The 23,603-nt window shown below is 43.7% G+C and overlaps 1 protein-coding gene across 1 annotated transcript; it reads right to left on the minus strand.

Annotated features, from left to right (window-relative positions):
• Nucleotides 1–1,347: 1,347 nt before the first annotated feature.
• Nucleotides 1,348–3,037, minus strand: LOC126994099 (uncharacterized). The gene is made up of 3 exons (XM_050853346.1): nt 2,465–3,037; nt 1,865–2,192; nt 1,348–1,500 (listed from the first exon to the last, which is right to left on the minus strand). The coding sequence occupies exons 1-3, from the start codon at nt 2,904–2,906 to the stop codon at nt 1,362–1,364; spliced, it is 909 nt and encodes a 302-aa protein (XP_050709303.1). The 5' UTR covers nt 2,907–3,037; the 3' UTR covers nt 1,348–1,361.
• Nucleotides 3,038–23,603: the final 20,566 nt, after the last annotated feature.

Below are 23,603 nucleotides of genomic sequence, written 5' to 3' on the forward strand. Positions count from 1 at the left end.
TATATATATATATATATCTATATATATATATATATAATGGGGGTGGAATTAATGAATATTTCTTAAACCAGTTGAACATATATTATTTCACACACAGTAACTTACTTATGGTCAAAAGAATACGTACTATTGTCTCAGTGGCCAGTTCCATGCGACTTTGCATTGGCTACGTTGTCGGCAATGTTAGCTGACAAATTTCGTGGCCGTTTGGTTTTGCGGTCTTTTGCAACACCACTGGCTCGGCGTCCTTTTCCAAGAGGTGCTGCTCCTCTTGGTTTGCCTGGCCCTCGCCGTGAAACCGAGCTTGGCTGGCACGGAATTTTTCCTCGGCCAGCTCCATTAGTGCATAGACCGCTACCTACACTGTACAGTATGCTATTGAGCATGTTTGTACTCTTTACCATGTTCAGTCTCTTTATGGCTGTTTTGAGGGCTGAGCCAGTGTTTTCATCCCCGTATTTATCATTTAGAGTTTGAAGAGTTGCCATGAATTCATTCAATTCTCCACTCCGATTATTAGAACTCTTCACTTTACGATCCAACATTGGCTGGTCGTGCATAGCACTAAGCTCTGCAGCTGTAGAAATGGAGTCATTTTCCAACAGTGGTTGGTCATACATACATTCTGCAGCTGCAGAGGTGGAGTAATTTTCTTTATGCACTTTTTTTGGTTTTTCCAGCAATCCCTCGAAAAAACTTGCTGGAGGGGTTTTTTCCTCGCCCACTGCCACAGACGCCAGCCATCGCCTGTTTTCACTTGTGGCAGTGAAAACTTGGGGCAGAACTACCATGCTGTGCTCTGCACACGCGGCTTGATGTTTGCAGAGCGAGCCAGTCTGTCCCACAACGCACTCGCAAAAGCTAGTTTGCATGTCCACTTTGTATTGAACTGAAGCCTTAGACTGACTTGCTACTTGAAATTTTCCTCCTCCTAGGGGGGTTACTGCATCCAGGGAAAGTGTGCCCATACTGATGTTCTTCACTTTCCGTCTCCCTAGTGCAACGTCTACCAGTCTTTTTTTTCATGTAGCCGTTGAATATTTCGGCCATGAAAACAATAAGTTGCACAGGGTTGTATGCCTTGCATCTGAAATAATGAAACAAAATATGATACACACACACACACACACACACACACACACATTGCAAACTAATTCATAAACCACAGTCGACATGTATTCATTAATACTTCCTTCAATGATAGTCTTACATAAATGAAACTAATGTATTTGTTTTAGGAAATCAATAATTGCATTTAAGCTATGTGCATGCTTTTCCAGCAGTCATTTGACCTGGGGATAAATTGTAAAACCCCACGTATACAAAATGCAATATTGAAAATAATTGTCTCCCTTAAATGCTTACCTGTTAAGAACAACTTCCTTTATGATGCACATGGTTGCCTCGCAGAAATTGTTCGTATGGTGACCCCGTAGCATTGCACCTTCCCTGAACGCAATGGCCCACTCTTCCCTCCTATCCATTAATGATTGTAGATAGCTGAAAAGCGAAGAAAGAATAATATCAATAGCTTAATACACCAATACACCAAAATGTATAAGTTCATTGTAGGTAACAATTGCTACTGCATAGTTTTCTGAATAGATAGTGATGCTTGTGGTATCTATAATAATTATTATTATAGTTGTTGTTAGTGTTATTAATGAGACGCCTGCTGCTACTATAGTATAGTATACGCTACTACTGCTACTACTACTACTACTACTACTACTACTACTACTACTTATTAGTAATATTAGTATTAGTAATATAATGACGTTGAGAGGTATGATGATATGCTCATGTGCTTTTCTTTTAAAAAAAAACTTTTGTAGCGAATGAGATTGATAGAATTTAACAATACCTGCTGAAGTTGGTGTACCTCTGTGAAAGAGGATTAGCTTTGAACTCTTGCCAAGCTTTGAAGAAATCACCCTTCGATGATGCATATACCAGTGACTTCACGGTAGCCATCATCTCCTGGCGATCCTCCTTTTTTATGGCATGTTTGGAGTCTAGTAGCCATCGCCACACTTGCTGGAGTACGTGAAAACACAAAAACTGTCGAGCTGCAGGCCAGGTTGCTGCCAAGGCTCCTTTCATAGCGCTGCAGTTGTCGGTCATGAACGTTTCTGGTGACTGTGTCCCATAGAACGCATTTTCTCCGACAGCTAGTTTTACCATACGAAAGCCTGTAATGAGAAAAAAAAGCGGTTACAGAAGTATACGAATCTCTCTCTCTCTCTCTCTCTCTCTCTCTCTCTCTCTCTCTCTCTCTCTCTCTCTCTCTCTCTCTCTCTCTCTCTCTCTCTCTCTCTCTCTCTCTCTCTCTCTCTCTCTCAAAACACACACACACACACACACACACACACACAACGGGATAATACAGGTGCTCGGTAATTGTGTTAGGCTGAACAATAGACAAGGAAACATCACGCTATACATTTGATAAACATGCTCTCACCTTTCGTAAGCATTGCTGCATCTAGGGAAGATGTAAACAGCAGAGCAAGAGGAGCAGCTCCTGCTGGTCCAGCGCAGAGGAAGGGTATCACAGATGTATTGAGCTGATCAACACATCCTGTGCCATCCACGAAGACGATTTCTCCAGCCTCTCTGAACTGAGTGTGCACTCTCCTCATGAAAGGAGTTACCAGCACCACAGAAAAGCGACTTTCTTCTATGTCCTGTATTATTGTCACTTCTGGGTTGTTTGCGGCATATTTGCTAATGCAATCTGCCATGGATAAGTTATCAAGTCCCCCATGTTGTTCATTGATCCATCGTTGCCTCATGTGATGTAGAGCTCGGACCGATGGGTTGATTGCATGATTTGCCTGGCCATATAGATCATCACACAGCCCCAACTTTAGTACATGATGTCTTGATGCTTGAGGTACTGACATTCCTGCAAATTGTACAAGGGAAATGTCAATATTATGCACTGGCGCACACACACACACACACACACACACACCTCTCGATAGTTCAGACACCTCTCGATAGCTCAGTGGAAGCGGATCGGCCTTGCGTCTCGCAGAGCCGTGTTCAATTCCCGCAAACCCAAGTGGGATTTTTCGCTGACAATGCGAGGGGTTACTGTCCCCCTTGGGTAAGGGGATGGGGTGTGTGGTGGTCTCAGACTTATCCAAAGATCGGAAATAATGAGCTCTGAGCTCGTATCTGTAGGGTAACGTCTGGCTGTCTCGTCAGAGGCTGCAGCCGACAAATGAATAACACACACTATATATATATATATATATATATATATATATATATATATATATATATATATATATATATATATATATATATATATATATATATATATATCTATATACTCGTATGTGTGTGTGTGTGTGTGTGTATATATATATATATATATATATATATATATATATATATATATATATATATATATATATATATATATATATATATATATATATATATATATATATATATATTACTACAGTTATATAATAACACAATTACCTTGCTCAAAATACTTGATGAAAGTTTCTTTTGTTTCGGGAAGAATCCTAAGTTGGTTGAGGGCTTCTGCAGACTGAAGAGAGTGGTTGTGAAGACCCTTTAGCGTTACAAAGCATGGATACTTTTCCATCAGTCTGTCTTTTTTCACTTTGTCTTTCGTCGTCAGCCGGATGTAGACATTCAAAGTCACAGGACACCTGTAATTACGTATAATAAATATCAAGGCTATTATAGGGAGAAATCGCGTTTAGAATCATGTTTTCTATCTAGAAGAAGCATTCGTGACTGGAACTGTGAGCTGTCCCCCTTCTCTCCAATGCTACACTTACGACTACAGACGAATTTAGTACTTGGATCCGACACACTTACACCCACCCACACACACACACACACACACACACACACACACCTCTCGATAGTTCAGTGGGAGAGCATCGGCTTCGCGTCTCGCTGAGCCGTGTTCAAAACCCGCATGACCCAGGTGGGATTTTTCGCTGACAATGCGAGGGGTTACTGTCCCCCTTGGGTAAGGGGATGGGGTGTGTGGTGGTGTGGTGGTCTCAGACTTATCCAAAGATCGGAAATAATGAGCTCTGAGCTCGTTCTGTAGAGTAATGTTTGGCTGTCTCGTCAGAGGCTGCAGCAGACAACGGTGAATTACACACACACACACACACATTCCGTAATAGTGATATATAACCTTTAGTGCTGGTACCCTCTCGGGGTCTGATAGCATTTTTCGTACCCTCTTTCAGACTAACAGGAGTGAGACTCACCAGTGAAAGAAATCCAACTTTCAGAAAAAAATATATTTCCTTGAATCAAAATCTAGGCATTGTTACTGAAAGAAATCCAACTTACAAAAAATACTAGATTTCCCTTAATCTAAATCCAGGTTTTGCTACTAAGCCCATTCTTTTTCATAATGTCCCAACATGACAATAACAAAACCAGCTCCATTCAACGGTGAGAAAAGTAAACGTTAAGTTATGAAAAGAAACAACAGACTTTGGAGTGAGGACACCAAACAGAAAACAATGTAGTGTAGTGGTACGGAAATAACATCAGTGTATGGGATTAAAAGGTTAACAATATGAATATGTTATAGGTGTACTCCAGGATATTTAACACTACTGAGTGTACGCACTCAGTGGAGAGAAAGAAGGGAGGGGTACACTGCCATTGCTATAAGTAATGTACACGTTTGCCTAGGAGAGATGTCAGATGCTATTTAAAAGTTTTCCAGCATGTTTCGTTAATTAAGAACTACTGTTGTAAAGGGTGATGCATTTAGCGGTCGCGAGTCCAGCACATATGATCAAATCTGAGTGCATCTCTCTCTCTCTCTCTCTCTCTCTCTCTCTCTCTCTCTCTCTCTCTCTCTCTCTCTCTCTCTCTCTCTCTCTCTCTCTCTCTCTGTGTGTGTGTGTGTGTGTGTGTGTGTGTGTGTGTGTGTGTGTGTGTGTGTGTGTGTGTGTGTGTGTGTTTCAAACCACCTCCTGCTCTCTCTCTCTCTCTCTCTCTCTCTCTCTCTCTCTGTGTTTGTGGGTGTGTGTGTGTCTGTCTGTCTGTCTGTCTGTCGAGACCGCCAAAGGGTGCAGCAGATCCGAGGTGTGTGTGTGTGTGTGTGTGTGTGTGTGTGTGTGTGTCTGTCTGTCTGTCTGTCTGTCTGTCTGTCGAGACAGCCAAAGGGTGCAGCAGATCCGAGGTGTGTGTGTGTGTGTGTGTGTGTGTGTGTCTGTCTGTCTGTCTGTCTGTCTGTCTGTCTCTCTCTCTCTCTCTCTCTCTCTCTCTCTCTCTCTCTCTCTCTCTCTCTCTCTCTCTCTCTCTCTCTCTCTCTCTCTCTCTCTCTCTCTCTCTCTCTCTCTCTCTCTCTCTCTCTCTCTCTCACACACACACACAAAGAGGTTTGACCACATTTCGTAGTATAACGTCTGGTTGCCTGGAATACAGGAAGAAATGGCACCGGAAAAAATGCCACAGGGAATTATGGCGCACACACACACACACCAGAGAACATTTATTTATGATATGAGCCATATATACAACTATATTCACCATACTGAAAATAATTACTTAGAATATATACTGTACATAAACAGGGCTATCGGTCTATAATTCTTCAGCTCTTTCTTACTCCTATGTCCTCCCTTCTGTATCAGAGTCACTCTGCATTCGTTCCATTCCCGAGCCACTCTCTCATTCTCCCATACACAGTTGAACAGCACAGTCATCCTGTCTATCACCACCTCACCTCCATTCTTATACAATTCATACGGGATCTCATCCAGTCCTGCTGCCTTGCAATTCTTCTGCTTCTTCAAACATACCTCGACTTCCTCTCTGCTAATTCTCTCATTCAGCTCATCCGCATCCTTCCTCTCAAGCGTTACACATCCCTCTCTCACACTCAAAAACTTCACCCAACCCTCCAATCTCTTCCCAGAAACCTTTTATACACTCTTTCTTTCTATCTGTGTCCCTGATATCCTCACCATTTACTTTCAAGCATTCCACGGTTTCACTATCAGTCACTCTCTCACCCCTCAAGAATTTATACCATCCACGCCCACCTTCTAGGCCTTTTTCTTTCAGAGCCTCAATCACACTCTTATATATAGCCCTTTCACGTTAAATATTTACCTTGAGAAAAAATGTCTCCCTAATCTTCCGTTTAGTGACCCTCTGTTGCCTTACATAATCTGACCATGTATTCTGATACTCATTCTCTGCCTCAATGTTTTCATGTCTTGGGGTCTTGGTCTTGGTCCTGGGTGTCGGTATTACACCAAGGCCATCTAACGAGCCGACGCCTGCTGCTCACAGAGTTTCGTTCAGCTTTCCTGTCTTTCTTTTATATGTAATCTTTGTTTGAACATCGCACGTACGGAGCAGCACTTGCGACCACAATGGAGGAATTAGGACCAAATGGTGAGATACGAATGGTTGATCATACGGCGCCAGGAAACCATGTACCGAATGACAAAGGAAAATGGCGATTCTCCTGCTTGCAACGTGATGAAAGTACGTCCTCACACCAAATAAATGCTGCCAAGTCATACTCATTGAACGATCTGTCTCGTAACATGGACGTTATCACGCATCACCGAATAAAAAATAAAAAACTTCTGTAGTGTTTTTGTGAAGTACAAAGGCTAATGTATACTCACCCCCCCAAAAAAAAATTCCTACATGTCGTCACACCTGGGTCAAAATGGCCACTTCCAAAACTTTATTTGACAACAAAAATAACGTTACTGGAAACACGGTGCCGAATGGCACACGGGGCACTCATACTAGAGAAGTGAGAGGAGCAGAGGACTGTGATACCCTCTCCTCAACAGGGCACCCGACGCACTAATACATGCCCGTGAATGAGTTGAAAAATTCGGCCAAGGTTAACCACAGTGAGCGCGAGTTTCAAAAACACCTTAATTTTTGTGCCAAACGGCAAACGGTTTCCATTCTAGGGTTAAGCAGTATAGGATATACGTTGTCAGGTCCGGGGCTTTAAGGACTTCATCGGTAGTTTATTACAAAGTTAGGCAATGCATGCTCAAGAGGAGGAAGAATCTTCCTCCAAGAGAGCGACCCGCTGAGGGCCACTCCATGTATTATTCCTCCAAGGATAAAACTAAGCGGAAAAGAAAATACAAGAAATAAAAGACCATAAATAAAATGCATAAAAAGACAACAACTTAGGGCATAAAAAGTCTCCAGTTAGAAAGAAAAGAAGAAAAAATAGGAAAAATAGGCAAATCGGAAAATAGGAAAACCTGAATATAGTGTGAAGAAGAGAAAAAAGAAGCAGATCAGATCAAAAGAAGAAGAAAATACGGAAATAAAAGAAAAATGGGGAAAAAATATGTACTAAATTAGAAGAAAAAAACAGGAAAATCTGAATATAGGTACAAAGAAAAAAATAAAGACTCAAGAAGGACCTAAGAAGATGTACAAAGAGGATATTTGATTGATTGATAGTTTATTGTTGCAGATAAACAAGAGGAGAAGGGAAAAGAGGAAAACAGGGAAATAAAATAAAAAAAGTTAAAAAATAGGTCAATCGGAAAGGAGAAAATAGGTAAGTCTGAATATAGGGAGACAGAAAAGTCAAACAATCAAGAAGGACCCAAGAAGCTATAAAGGAAGGAGAAGAAGAAGAGGAGGAGGAAGCAAACAAGTCCCCTGTGACATCAAGATCAAGGTCGAGGTCCGCCGCGTGCCCTTAAGTGCCCTGGCAGTGTTTCTCGTGGAGGAGGAGCTCCCCCTCGGCGTGCAGGCCGCCCCCCAGGGTGAGTGTCCAATACGGAACTAACTTTATTTTAAGTTATGGGTCTTGTCTTGTTGCAGTGTAGGTGATGTTCACTTTGGGCGACTTGGGAGTCCACCGCCCCAACACTGTTCCCTACTCCTAGGGCCGCTTTCACTTTATTTGTTTTGATCGTTACCAATGGCGGTGATCAACGCATATTTTTCCACGTGAAACTGGCCTATGGGGTAGTGGTAGAGGTGAGAGGTGTTGAGAGTATGTGGTAAGGTGCGGGGCTGGGCTCACCCCGCAGCCGCCACAACCCCATAGGCCAGTTTTACGTGGAAATACTATAGCGGCAATCACCGCCATTTGTAACGATAAAAACAAACAAAATGACTGTGAAAGCGGTCCCTAATGTGCCTCAGCTGGTCAGGGAGGGAGCTACTCTCTGCCACCCTTGGAGTAGTCGCGTGTAGGAAAGGGAGCTCATCAGGGATCCCCTGCAGAAACAGGTCAAATTTTCTTATGAAGGTCTCCATGCTGCAGTTTGAGGTGTCCCTGATGCCCCTGGGCAGGCAGTTGAATAGTCTTGGTCCCTCGTTGCTAAAGCTGGCAGCATGTATGGACCTAAGACATTGACTGACTGTTTCAATGGATGTTCTGGAGCAGGTGCGGCCAAATTAGGGGGGTGTCTGGCGTGTTATCCCTCCTTCAGTTTGTGGTGATGGGTTAGGCACTTGCTTCTTCAGTGTTAATTATGTAGTACTATCTCTTCGTCCTTGGAGGAGTAGAGTTGCAGAATCTTGAGTCTGTCCCAGTTGCTCAGATTATTCATCGAGTTCAGCTTCCTTGTGAAGACCCTTTGTGTCTGTTCCAGTCGCTTGATATTGTACATTTTGTGTGGGACCACAGATGGCACAGGTATTCCATTTTCGACAACACCAGGGACTTACAGAGCGGGAGGAGGTGTTCGGGTTCCCTCGTCTTGAAGGTGCAGAGTCCTGTCATCCTGCTGGCCGTCCTTGTGATGTCAATGTGCTCAGTGGGTGAAAAGTCATTACTAACTAGTACCCCCAGGTCATGCACGGAGCTCTTATCTGCAATTTCTTGACCTTTCACCTGGCACTGTGATCTTGAGGTGGCCATTTTCCCCATATCTTATTAATTCAAATTTATTTTTGTTCAAAGACCTGTTGTTGTCCTAACCTAGCCTAACCCAGCCCTAAAATTTATGTGGCCTGCCATGACTGACAGCCGCTGCCCACTGCTGGTGGAGGAAGGGGGAGGGACATTGCGTCGCCTTCTTTACAGACTTATTTTAAGACAACACATAACAAATACATCATTTTTCTGTTGGTATCCAAGGCGGTGGCTGAGTGGTTAGCGTGCCGGTCCAGTATTCACTGCGTCGTGGATGATTTGGGTTCGAATCCGCCGCTACCACCTGGGATTTTTCAGTCACCGCCGAGTGGCCCAAGACCACCCACATGCTGTCCTGAAGACCACCCATCAACGTGGACTCTAAAGGAACTGTCAAAGGGAAATCAAGAATGAGCTTCCGGGCGCAGCATGAGCCAAGAATAGACGGCGCCAGTATAAACACTTGCCTGCACCACGTCGGGCTTGGGCCAACCACCACTCTTCCTATGGCTATTTATTACCCACAAAAAAATGTGTATATTTAAGGATAAATAAAGTACGATGAAAGAGAAGGTTTTGCCTTAGGCCAGTATTTATGTTATGACTACAGTACCCTCTCGAGTTTCGTGCTCCCCTCATTCCGAAGGTATAGCGCAAAACTCGAGAGTCGAAACTCGAGGTATTGAAAACACTGAAGAAGCGCTTATTTGTTCCGATCCGTGGAGATTTTTTTTTTTATGTGGTTTATGGCGCCGATAAACTATCCATCTGAGCCTAATGGTCGGCCCCGAGCCTGTCATTGCGCAGGCAACTGTTTATAGTGGTGCCATTATAGTTGGGTCATGCTGCCCTGGAGCTCACTTTTTTCCTCCTTTACTCCTTGTTAGCTCAAAATACGTACCTTGGAAAAGAAAGAAACAAAAGAGAGAGCGGGTCATTTAAAGCCACAGATGAAGCGTTACGATTGGCTGAGCTCTGAAAACACGCTTGTGATTCGCTGGGAGTCCAATGACGTCATCGCCAGCGCTCACCCAATCAGCGGCCTCACTGCCTTATTAACCCGTAGGCTTCGGCTATGGGAACGCCGATACTTCCCCGAAAAACGACAAAACTACTCTGCGTTTTGAGACTAAGAAAAGAGCATGAAACGTACATCAAAGTACTCCTCTCATAACCATAAAACCGTTCAAAATATTTAATTTTACTCAAAATCCATACTTTTGGGTGATGTTTTTTACAAAATAAACAGTCTCGTGATGCGTGGCATCTAGCCGAGAGTCGCTTGTTGTGTACTATAGAGAATTTGCCAAGTGATCACTGTATGGATAGCTAATTCAGTATGCCATAACCTTACAGCACCACCTATGACAAAAAAAGCCAACCTCAAGATCACCCACCCACCACAATGAACTAGGGCATTCATGGTGGGTTGCGCTATGCCACCACCGCCTACAATTAGCTCAAATTAGGCGTTTTATGGCGAGCCCTTTTTAGGGTCCACCGTACCACAGCCACGACTCGTGAAAGCCTAAAAAAGGGTCTGCCAACGTTCTCGGGTTAAGGAGGGCGCCCGGGGGGGTCCCTCCTGGGCACACAGTATGTCCTATGGCTTTGAAATTTTAGTATGTTGTTTGTTGGTGTAAGTGTATGACATTCTGTGAATTTTGTGAAATTTGGGTGAATGTGTAGAGGAGACTCAAACAAAGCATAACATCTTATTTTTGTTTCAGACTTTAGTTGAAAAAAATATACCATAGAAACTTTATGTATATATCTACATTTCTCGTTTTGTAATTTTTTTCATTTTTTGTTCTGGCTTTAAAAAATTGAAATTTATTTTCACTAATAATTTTCTCCACTTTTTCTCCCGTTATCTGTTTACATTTTTAAAAAATGTACAAAATGAGAAAAATTTCCGTTTATTCGGATATTATATTGATACCTTACAAAAGACTGTCAGACGTTTTGTCGATTATGTGAAATTTTTTTAACTGTAAAAAACAAATTCTCAAGATTTTGGCTCCTTAAGATTTTTTTCCATTTCATGTGTCTTGCCATTTGTATTCATTTGATTGTCATGAAATCTTCACATATGATTGTTTATACCTTGTTCACTTACTGGGCCGCCATTGTGCTGAGCAGATATTTCACTTGTTGCATATTGGTACATCTGTGGCCCGAATAGCCCTTTCTATAAACTTTTACAAACATGAGTATATAAACAATTTATGGGTAAATTTGTATTTATTATGACTGCAGATGTGTTGCAATGGTACCAGGTAATAAGTTCAAAATGATAAGGTAATAAATATATAGCTATGTAAAGGCATCCAAAATACATTTAAAGTTTGGTGACAATTTGCTTCCAAATATAAGCATTTCATTATGTTACAGTAATCAACTATAGAGGCAAATGCCCCTCATATCAAACAACGTAAAAAAAAAAAAAAATCCTAAAAAATGAAAATTTTGCTTTCATAACAAAAAATAATGCTCCAGATCACTACTTACTAGTACTTGGAATATTAGATTATCCCAATGTTTGAAGTGTATTTTACAGAACTGTAGAGGGAAATACCACTCCACAAATAACGTAAAAAAAAATTCCTAATAAATTAAAATTTTGCTCATAACAGAGAAGAGAATAATGTTCCCCATCCTGCTCTTCATCTGTTTCTAACCCGTCACTTTCCTCGGAGAGCTCATCATCTGGGTCATCTGAAGTGACAAAAAATTTGAATCATCTGAATCACCAGGTGAGGTATCCGATTGCCCTCCTTAAAATACGGTCGGGTTCATTTCTGTTGAAAAGGAGGGTAAAAAAACATTATTAATTGTTTTTTTATGTACAGCTCATCAAAATGTAAGATATTGTATCGACACTAACTCGTATAATAATCATAAAAACTACACCGAATAGCAGAACAAGACTATATCGTCAGTGCTTCGCGAACTGGTACATATATGCGCAAACCCATGCCTGGTACATTGGTGCACCAATATGCGGCAGAGGGAAAAAATATTAGTGGTCCGCGATTTGGTATATATTTGTACCGTGGATTTTTACACTATACTACAGGCTATCCTCTCATAAGGATACATAACTCCTTTCTCTGCAAAAGTCCAACGGACACTGGCGTGGTGGGCGCCGTGAAAGTTCCGCGGAGCAGGCAAGAGCGCTGAGTTGCCAAACGCGATTAATGTGTTAACAGACCTTAAAACTATCAAGCTTGCAGCTTTCGTCGCTGGATATTGTCCATTTACGTGTAGTTCTGACTTAGTATTGTTACGAATATCACTTCAGATTTATTTAGGTTAGTTCAAAAGACATATTTATCAATGAATATATTATTGCATTAGTTTATTATCAGTACACGCACTATTTGCCTGACCCAGTGGCCTGTGCCTTGCCTTCGGTGCACCCACCACCGCCCTGATCCCTCCCACCAACCTCAGTTTCCTTACCAGTCTTTTTTTTTTCTTTTTTCAGCACATGACTTTGTGTCCCAATGTCCACCACTGGTGTTAGTGTTGAAGTGAGGCATCGAGACAGTTGCTGTGGTCAGTATTTGTTCCGTCCCTGCTGCCGCTGACTTCAGGACTCCTTGGTGCATCCCTCGCCTTGCCTGCTCAGTTGGTCACTGAGTGTGGCTTTGAAGCAACCTCGCCGCCTTCTCCAGCATCCCTGAGGTTCCTCAAGCCCACCCAACTCCTCACATCCAGAGTAGTGTTGCAGTGGAGGCTGCAAGGCGGGACAGCAGCTGGAGTGGCTGGGATCAGCAGGAGCAGACTGCTACTGGTGTGAGGTTCAGGAGTGATAAAAAAAAAACACCAACACAACCACCACCAACAACAACAACTGCTGGCCTCTTCATCCACAAAGGGGGAAGTTTGAATTTCAGAAGTGAGAATATCTGAGAACGAGAGCAAGTTTACTGACCAAAGCCAAGAGTGTGAGAAAAGACATGCAGGGAAGGATGACCTCAACAAATACACCCACACACTCTGGTGTAAGACCTCATGAAAGTCGGGAGTGTGGCATAAGGTTTAGTAATAGTAGTAACCCCAAACATCACACCCTTAAACACACTCGTGCAAGAAACCATGAGTGTGAAGTTTGTGAAATGTTTCAATCAGAAGGGCCACCTCAACACACACACCCTTACACACACCAGTGCAAGAAATCATGAGTGTGAAGTTTGTGGGAAATGTTTCAGTCAGAAGGGTACCCTCAAGAAACACACCCTTACACACAGTGGTGAAAGAAATCATGAGTGTGAAGTTTGTGGAAAATGTTTCAGCCGGAAGGATACCCTCAAATTACACACTTACACACACTGGTGAAAGAAATCATGAGTGTGAAGTTTGTGGAAAATGTTTCATTCAGAAGGGTCCCCTCAAATTACACACCCTTATACACACTGGTGAAAGAAATCATGAGTGTGAAGTTTGTGGAAAATGTTTCAGTCGGAAGGGTACCCTCAAATTACACACTCTTACACACACTGGTGAAAGAAATCATGAGTGTGAAGTTTGTGGAAAATGTTTCAGTCAGAAGGGTACCCTCAAATTACACACTCTTACACACACACTGGTGAAAGAAATCATGAGTGTCAAGTTTGTGGGAAATGTTTCAGTCAGAAGGGTACCCTCAAATTACACATTCTTACACACACTGGTGAAAGAAATCATGAGTGTGAAGTTTGTGGGAAATATTTCAGTCGGAAGGCTACCTCAAATTACACCTTGTTACACACACTGATGCAAAAAGTCATGAGTGTGAAGTTTGTGGGAAATGTTTCAGTCAGAAGGGTGCCTTCAAATTGAATTGAATGGTTTGGTGGGTACGCACCCGAAGGGTTCGGTCCCACCAAAACATTCAATTCAATTCCATTCAATTCACGTCATTCAATTCTTTTTGAATGAACACCGTTCCAACCAACGCCATCAGCTTACTTTTCATTCAGGTCATCTAGTATGCAATAAGCCTTCGTGCGAGATGGACGTCAGTGACCTAGCAAGAATAACATTGTTGTTGTTGCAGCGGCGTAGAAGGCGTAGGAAACAAAGGAATATGTGGATGCATCCCATTAATAGCAGGAGAGCACAATTTGGGACATTTGCACATTTGTTCCCAGATTTGCTCAATAATCCAGATAAATTTCATGATTTCTTCAGGATTGACAAGGAGAAATTTAAGCAGTTGGTCGAGTTACTGAGGCTCTCCATTCAGAAGCAAAATACTAATTACCGTCGTGCTATTGAAGCAGAAGAAAGACTGGCCATTTATCTAAGGTAAGGCAATAACTTATAAAACTCTTCAATAATTTGTTGAGCGTTTATTTAAATTGCAAATGAGCTAAACTTGATTTGAAATGTATATTGTTCCAATATTTATATATGGTGTTAATATTCAAAATAAATAAGTACATAAGTAATATTGAACTAAAAACCTATTAAGGGAAATATTACACCATTCATTAGCTACATAATGAAAAATAAAAATAATGAAATGAAAATTACAGACTTTCACTTAACAATTAAAAGCAAGTTAATGCTTCAACAACACCTTACTAGTGTCTAAATACAGCGTTTTATGATTACATGCTGACGCTGTTGCTTAATCAAATGCTGGTGTATCAAGGTCATGGAGTAATGACGTTTCATGACATATTGGTGATGTCCTCTGACTAGCGTATGGTGATGTTGTTTCATATGCATATGGTGCTTGTGTTTCATATGCATATGGTGCTGGTTGTGCATATGCATGTCGTGATGGTGTTTCTCGAGCAGATGTTGCTGGTTGAGAGGCAGTACTGTAACCGTAGCTAGACTTCTTATTCGCTGCAAGTTTTCTTCGAAAGATCTGCTGGATTTCAATTTTAGCATCAAGGTTGTCCATAGGTGACAGTTGTTTCATGAGAGGGAGAAGACTCAGCAGAAAAAGACGATCTGAGTCAGATTCTTCTTTTTCCTTACTAACTGCTTGTTCTCGCATCTTCCGTAGCTCCCCCATCAGTTGCTCATCCACGTCATCATGTTCAAGATTGCCGCGACGCTTCTTGTAGGCACCTTTGTTCTTTGGTGTAGATGATGGCTGCTTGATAGCAGATGAGCTAGTTTGTTTTTCATTGGCATTCACATTAGATGCAGTTGATGCTGTTGGTGGTAGCGAGTGTTCTAAGTGCTAATCGGTTCACGGATAGAGAAAGTCATATCCGCCAGGGTTACTTTATTGGACAAAACTTACAGAGCTCATCACGACAAGGACAACACATATGATAGGTGTTTGTTTGTGTATGCGTTTGTGTGAATGTTGTTTGTGTAGGTTAACATTTAAGTGTTGGTGTATGTGTGGAACAATGTGTAACGGTGGACGACAAGAGAACGTGGACGGACAGTCAAAGGTAAACGAATACAAGGAGAGTTAACGATGAAGACGCGACAAGACAGACTGGCAGACACAGTGACGATGGACATTACATGAAAACACTGAGAATCTTAGTCTCTTTGCAGCACCCCATTTTCTTGTCACTGAGGGGAAGGAACACGGAATTTGAGCGGTGACTGCTACAGATTACTCCCCCCAAGTGACGAGGAAGGAGGAACGAAATCTTCCCTGGTGCTGGGGCGCTGTGGCAGACGGTGATGCGTTGCGATGAGTAGCGTTGTGTAGAGTTGTGTCGAGATGCGCGGTAAGTTGCGCTGAGGAGGTGCGTTGAGGTGCGCGGTAAGTTGCGCTGAGTAGAGTTGCGTTGAGTAGTTCAGCTACGGTGAGTCGAGCTGGGGCGAGTAGTGCAGTGACAACAGCTACGGTGAGTCGAGCTGGAGTGAGTAATGCAGTGACAACAGCTACGGTGAGTCGAGCTGGGTGAGTAGTGCAGTGACAACAGCTACGGTGAGTCGAGCTGGAGTGAGTAGTGCAGTGACAACAGCTACGGTGAGTCGAGCTGGAGTGAGTAGTGCAGTGACAACAGCTACGGTGAGTCGAGCTGGAGTGAGTAGTGCAGTGACAACAGCTACGGTGAGTCGAGCTGGAGTGAGTAATGCAGTGACAACAGCTACGGTGAGTCGAGCTGGAGTGAGTAATGCAGTGACAACAGCTACGGTGAGTCGAGCTGGAGTGAGTAATGCAGTGACAACAGCTACGGTGAGTCGAGCTGGAGTGAGTAATGCAGTGACAACAGCTACGGTGAGTCGAGCTGGAGTGAGTAATGCAGTGACAACAGCTACGGTGAGTCGAGCTGGAGTGAGTAATGCGGTGACAACAGCTACGGTGAGTCGAGCTGGAGTGAGTAGCGCGTAGGAGACAGCTACGGTGAGTCGAGCTGAAGGGTTGAGCAGCGAGGAGTTGAGCAGCGTGAGGTGGGCTGCATGAGGTGGGCTGCATGAGGTGGGCTGCGTAAGGTGGGCTGCGTGAGGTGGGCTGCGTGAGGTGGGCTGCGTGAGGTGGGCTGCGGTAAGTTGAGTGGTTGGCTGTTTAATAGATCCTGGAAGGCTTGAATCCGCACTCCCGAATCGCGAACCACGTAGACGGGTCCTGAGCAGAAGAGTGGTGCTCTGAAGGACACCGCCGTAGTAGAGGAAGAGTTGCATGTCGTCGTCAGGTATGGTGAAGTCGAGCGGCGTGGAGATGGGCAATAGGCACTGGCGTAAACGCGCCGGGGGCCACGGCAGTCATAGAGTGCGTCGAGGGAACTGCGTGTGAAGGCGCTAGCTGACAGCGTGTCAGGGGCCTCGGCAGTCGGTGAGAGTAGAACGACTGCGTGTATTAAAGGCGCCAGCTGCCAGCGTGTCAGGGGCCTCGGCAGTCCGTGAGGGCGTCGAATGACTGCGTGGTAAGGCGCTAGATGCCAGCGTGCCAGAGACCACAGCCGGTTGAGAATTGAGAGGCGCAAGCATATGCCAGGAGCCGCGGCAGTCGTGAGTGCGTCGAACGACTGCGTGGGAAGGCGCTAGATGCCAGCGAGCCGGGGGCCACAGCGAGTTGAAAAGTTAGGGGCGCTAGCATGTGCCAGGAGCCGCGGCAGTCCGTGAGAGTAAAACGAACTGCGTGTACTGTAGGCGCTGGCACGTGCCAGGGGCCTCTGTGGCTCGGGGAGTGAACCAGTGTTCAAAGAGGCACTGTAACACAAAACTGTACGCTTAGTAGGTGACACTGTGACACTAACTGTTGCTGGGGACATGCTGCACTGAACTGTTGCTGGACACACTGCACTATATATGAGGATCCACAGGAGAGTAAGGTAATCCAAGTGGGCGGTGGTAGGTCCAGGAGGCGGTGGTTAATCCAGGGGGCAGCTAGTAATCCCAGTGGGGTGTCACACTGTGTTTGCGTGTCTTTCTGAGTCTGTGTGGTGTGTGGTGGTGTATACACTGAGTCTGTATGGCGTGTACACTGAGTCTGTGAGTGGCGTATGCACTGAGTGTGTGGCACTGTGTCTCAGTAATGTGTCGCACTGTGTTTGAGTGTTTACTGAGTCTGTGTAGTGTGTCACACGGTGTGCGTGTCTCAGTCGCCGTACCAGCGGAACGGCAGGATGGAGGAGGGGTGGGTGGGTGAGCGCTGGAGAAGCACCATGGGGCACAAAAGATGCCTGAAGGGCGCTGAAGATGCCTGGAGGAGGCGCACACAGGGAGCCTAGAAGAGGCGCACAGAGGGAGCCTGGAAGAGGCGCACAGAGGGAGCCTGGAAGAGGCGCACAGAGGGTGCCTGGGGAAGGCACAGAGGGTGCCTGGGGAAGGCGCAGAAGGCGCCTAGGGGAGGGCGGGGGAAAACCCTGAAGGTGGCAACTACGCCTATGGCGTAATGTTTCTCCCGACCTGAGTGCTCAGCCCCACGAACCCCGAATGGAGGTGAGGATTTTTGCCCCAGGAGAGGGCGGACGAATGGACAAGTTAACCTGCCCAGGTCCTCCACTCTAGGAGAGAGTGCCCTTAAAACGGCACCGGCTATAAGCCACCTTGAACCATAGCAACACTCCGGGGTCACCAATTGTTGGTGGTAGCGAGTGTTCTAAGTGCTAATCGGTTCACGGATAGAGAAAGTCATATCCGCCAGGGTTACTTTATTGGACAAAACTTACAGAGCTCATCACGACAAGGACAACACATATGATAGGTGTTTGTTTGTGTATGCGTTTGTGTGAATGTTGTTTGTGTAGGTTAACATTTAAGTGTTGGTGTATGTGTGGAACAATGTGTAACGGTGGACGACAAGAGAACGTGGACGGACAGTCAAAGGTAAACGAATACAAGGAAAGTTAACGATGAAGACGCGACAAGACAGACTGGCAGACACAGTGACGATGGACATTACATGAAAACACTGAGAATCTTAGTCTCTCTTTGCAGCACCCCATTTTCTTGTCACTGAGGGGAAGGAACACGGAATTTGAGCGGTGACTGCTACAATGCTGAGCCCTTGTTGTCAGTATCATCTAGTGTAGCACCCTCACCTTCAGCATCAAGTTCAGTATTCATTTCTTCAAGGGGTGACGATACATTGCTGGAAGTGGCACGTGGTGTTACACAAGGTGTGAGGAAAGTCATTGCATCATAGAATACCCATTTCCGTGCTTTGACAGTGGCCGAACCAGATGGCAGAGCATCAAATTTCTTCTTTTCTCGCATGAAATTGCTCCGCAACTGTTGCCATTTCTCCTTGCAGTCACTATCTGCAAAGAAGAGAAGAATAATATTAGTGAATAGGAAAAGACAGACAGACAGACAAATAGACAGACACACAAACAAACGCCGGAATTATGGTACAATCGCGCTACGAAGTGTTGACACAGTTTGCAATGACTTTCGTTCAAATATTACATAATATTATTTGAAGAGAAGGGATGTATGGGAGTGATTTTGTTATAGATACACCAAATATGATGTAGAGAAAGTAAATAAATTCAATAGAGTGGAAATTTTTACCTTATAACGTTATATTAAGCAGCCTCTGCCGAAACATTTTGATACAGTTTTCGTTCAAGACATTAAAAGAGTCAAATGAGTTCTATGTTGAAACTAAGTATATATATAACTGCACAAATATATTGCTCTTTTTTTCAATATAGTATTAATCCCTATATTATAAAATAATAGGAAGAAAATAATTAGCTGCTCTTCATTTGATAAAATGCGAAAAAAATACTACATAATAAACTCGCATTTGATGATGACGTCATCGGGAACGACATTCATGCATGACTATGTAAACATTGTGTGTGAAATCAGTGATATTCTGAAAAACAAATCACAAAATCAATTGTTTATGTTTATATTTAACGGTAAAATCCAAAGAAAAATATCGACAAGTGCCCAAACATAATTCAAAGTTGCACGAAACACGACAGACGACGCGATATAGCCTATTGCCTGGGTGGAGACGATGCTTGGTCAGCGCTGCACTGCTAGGCTACCACTTTCTTCCATTTTCACTGACGATTTGATTATATACATCTGATCAAAATATTATTATCTATAACTTGTAGGTATGAATAGTGAAGTGACCTCTATATATACTCACATCCCCCCCCCCCCCCCCGTCGACTCGGAAAATAAATGTGACTGTTAGCCTATCATTCCAATACGTTTCTCTTCGCCACATTCACATTTATTACACTATTGAATTTTATAGTTGGAACAACATAACTACCTGTGTAGTCTATTATATTAGGTATAATATGTTGTATCATTATTAACAGTGTATTATGTCTCATCTCTATTTCAGATATGTTGCTACCGGTGAGTCCTTCGCTTCCCTTGCGTTCCAATTTCGTGTTGGGAAGAGTTCAGTGCAGAGAATTATCAAAGACACCAGTGATGCCGTATGGGAGGTGTTGCAGCCGCTCTACATGCCAGTACCGGACCATCAGTGGAAGAAATTGCAAGACATTTCTTCGAAAAGTGCAATGTCCCAAACTGTATCGGAAGTGTGGACGGAAAGCATTGTCGAATGAAATGCCCACCAAATGCAGGCCCACTCTTTCATAATTACAAGCAGTATCACTCTATTGTACTAATGGCTATTGCTGATTCAAAGTGTTGTTTTACTCTCATTGATGTTGGCGCATATGGTCGAAATAGTGATAGTGCAGTTTTCAGTAACTCTAATATTGGTAAGTCCTTTTTCTCTGGGCAGTTAAATATCCCTCAGCCTACTGAAATAGCTGGTACAAACATCAAAACACCTTTCTACCTCATTGGTGATGAAGCTTTCCCTTTGAAGCCCAATTTAATGAGACCCTATCCCAGAAAAGACCTAGATTACCCTCAAAAAGTATACAATTATAGGATTAGTAGAGCCAGGAGAACCGTCGAATGTGCTTTCGGCATGTTAACACAGAAATTTGGTGTACTAAAAACATCAATGGAAACAAGCGTTGAGGTATCGCAAGCAGTAGTTAAAAGTATCTGTGTGCTTCATAATTTCGTCCACTATGACGATAACCTGACCCTTTACAGTAATACTAATGATGCGATTGATGACAACCACGAGAACATTAGGAGCATGTCACCAACAAGAACACGACCTACAGTAGAGGCCTTGTCCATTCGCGACGCCCTAAAACATTATTTTGTCTCACCAGGTGGAGCTGTTGAGTGGCAGGACAGAAGCATTCACTAATGAACACACTACACATTGAGTTGTTGTTTATTATGCTGTATTGTTTATATTTTTAGGTATAACGTTTTCTATTTCATCTATTGTAACAGTCAAGAATATTCCATACTCAGTTAGATAAGTAAACCTGTAATAAAACTTACCTTTGCATTTCATTTCTTCTGCAATCTCCTTCCATAAGGCGGAAATAGCATCCCTATTGCGGTGCAAAGGATCGCTGGGATCGAATATGGGCCGCCGGTCTTGCACTAAACTTATTAATTGTTCCACGTCCATGCTTCGATGACGACAGCACAAGCACAACTGAAGCGGTTGCTCTGTGATGGCAACGACAACTGAACACGTTCAATACGAGAACCAAACACGTAATAGACCTGTAATTAATATAGATAATTGCAGATTGTTTATTACACGAATATTAAGTTATGAAAATTAGCAGAAAAATATAAATATTAGACAATATACATGGCGCTACCTGCAAAATTATTATATATTATAGTCGAATGATTGTCACTCAAGAGAAAAATGGAACCAGATGCATCATTGAATGAGAATGGCCAGGAATTGAATGGAATGGAATTGAATTGAATGACCCGGTGGGAACGCTTACATAGGAATTAACGTGATCCATCATAGCCACTCATGAATGACAATGAATTGAATGGAATGGAATTGAATTGAATGGTTTGGTGGGAACGCACCCTTACATACACTGGCGAAAGAAATCATGAGTGTGAAGTTTGTGGGAAATGTTTCCATCAGAAGGGTACCCTCAAATTACACACTCTTACACACACTGGTGAAAGAAATCATGAGTGTGAAGTTTGTGGGAAATGTTTCAGTCGGAAGGGTACCCTCAAATTACACCTTGTTACACACACTGATGCAAGAAGTCATGAGTGTGAAGTTTGTGGGAAAAGATTCAAACTGAAGAGTATATTGGACAGGCACCTCTTCAGACACTCTGGTCATAAAGGGTTCAAGTGCGATGTTTGTGGGAAACGTTTCATTACTAAGGGTGAGATTGTCAGGCACATGAAGGTCCATTTCTCCTGAGGTGCTGTGCTATTCAGTTCTACTGTGTGTGTGAGTGCAAGTGTGTGTTGTGGTGGTGTTACAGGGCTGTGTGTAGCACGGAGAACAGAAAATATTCATCTATTGGAACAAATGGTGACTGTGACGGCATGATCTTTTATTCACTTTCCACCCCAGGCTTCATGTGGTTGGTGGGTCCTGTGAAAGGTCTGATCTTTTTGGTGACTGTGCTGGGCTGGTTGTTGTGGCCTGGGCTTATTGGTCAAGTGTGTGTGTGTTAATAGTAATAATATAGTGTATTTGGTCTTACCAGCCGCTAAGCTAAAAATGTACACATTATAAACACATTGTAAAGAACAGTAGGTAGGGGTTCAGGGATCTAACACATCAGTGGGAGGTTGGAATGATAGTGGTGGTGCCGGGGAGGGGGTGGACACCCTCTTCCAGATGGTAGCAAGGTGTTAGTCCCAGGTCATCCTTAGGTCAGACGCTGATGGCGGGATTCAGGCAGAGCAGTGGGAGTTAACTCAGGCCACAGACTGAACACTTGTGCCATACCCTGGGCTGGTGGGACAAGAGAGGGGGGTGGCTGGGGAGACAAGGGCACAGCCTTGGCGGGGGTGGTGTACATTGTGCTCCACTTATATGACAAGGCTCCAACACAGCAGTCACCAAAGCAGAGCAGGCCTTTCCCGGCAGCAGGGTGGGCAGGATGACAGCACTGTAGACAAACCACACCAAACTGGCAGTTGGGAGGGGTAACTGAGGTCTTATGGTGTTGTCACTTTCCTGTTTCCAACCTTGTGATGTCTCATCTTAACAAGCAAGTCAAATACCACGGCAGCCTTTTGGGGGGGGTTGGGTGGGGGGCACAACAGCAGTGTCACCACTTCCTTTGAGGGATGAGAGAAATAACGGAAACGGGAGAAAGGAATAAGGGTGAAGTTTGGTAATGCAAAGGCGAGTTATCTATTCTCTCCATACACTCCCGTCTTCTCATTCTTCCCTCCCCTACTTCTCTTGGGTGTTCTACCACCCTGCTCCCCCTCCCCCCCATCCCCTCTCTTTTCCCAATCAGAATTATAACAGGTTGCATTTACATGTGTCTTGTATCCCCTCAAATCTCAGTGTACCACTTTGGAATTTATGTAAAGATAAAAAAAAGCGTTCCGAGAGATGAGTTTTATTATCATAAGAAAATAGCGTGTATTCCTTAATTTCACTTTGGTAGCCAGTGAGTCCTCAATGTTGCAGGAAACATGTCACTGGGAACAAATGTAAAACACACATTTTACGTGCACAGATTTGGCGGTACTGATATATCAATGTGAATATATGCAGCAACATACTGTAAATTTGATTTAGTTACCTATCATTCCAATCCATGGCATTCATCACACAGCACACTGGAGTGCTTTGGACACAGGCCTACCGCAGTGAATGCAGTAAGTCCTGGTCTGGCTGGCTCCTTTTGCTGGACAGAAGAAACACCTCTTTCTGCTAAGTGACACTGCTTTCCTCTTCCTAGGCTCTCATGTGATGTCGAAGCAGGACCGAATCACTGTGCTTACTTATAATATGGAAAAAAGAGGGCATTTACACCTTGTGCTTCACAATAGCACTGATACAGTGGCCGGATGCTCAAAGGTGGTGGTAACTTAGCCCAGGTGACGGTTGTAAGTCACTGGTCACGTCGTGAGTTTGCTCCGCGCTAGGATCGTCCTCCGCAGTGATGCACAGCGCGGTTACCGCGGGGTCCTAAGGGTTAGCCCTATGATTCACAAGTAAGTAAATCATTGAAACAAAAAAGACAGCCAATCAGGATCAAGGAAGGTGATTGCAAAAAAACGGCGCCAGCGACGAAAACTACCGCGAGTCAGTATTTACTCAAGTCCATACATCCAAGCTAAGATGGGGAAGACTAGTGAGTATTGGCCGGAGGAGGTTACCGTGCTGGAAATAACGACGGTCAAGATTTTAGAAGTGGGGCAGTTGTCAGGCGCGGCAAAGAGGTGTGGGTTAGAGGTGAACAACGTATGCTATGTGTGTGGGTACGAG

Source organism: Eriocheir sinensis, unplaced genomic scaffold (assembly GCF_024679095.1).
Source record: "Eriocheir sinensis breed Jianghai 21 unplaced genomic scaffold, ASM2467909v1 Scaffold72, whole genome shotgun sequence".
Taxonomy (NCBI): domain Eukaryota; kingdom Metazoa; phylum Arthropoda; class Malacostraca; order Decapoda; family Varunidae; genus Eriocheir; species Eriocheir sinensis.

Bases quoted from the DNA above. Each gene is read 5' to 3' on its own strand.
- LOC126994099 (XM_050853346.1), bottom strand. From the start codon at position 2,906: ATGTCAGTACCTCAAGCATCAAGACATCATGTACTAAAGTTGGGGCTG. The intron at 2,193-2,464 runs GTGAGAGCATGT...TTCTCATTACAG, and splicing joins TGCAGCAATGCTTACGAAAG to GCTTTCGTATGGTAAAACTA. The intron at 1,501-1,864 runs GTATTGTTAAAT...TTCGCTTTTCAG, and splicing joins AGGTACACCAACTTCAGCAG to CTATCTACAATCATTAATGG.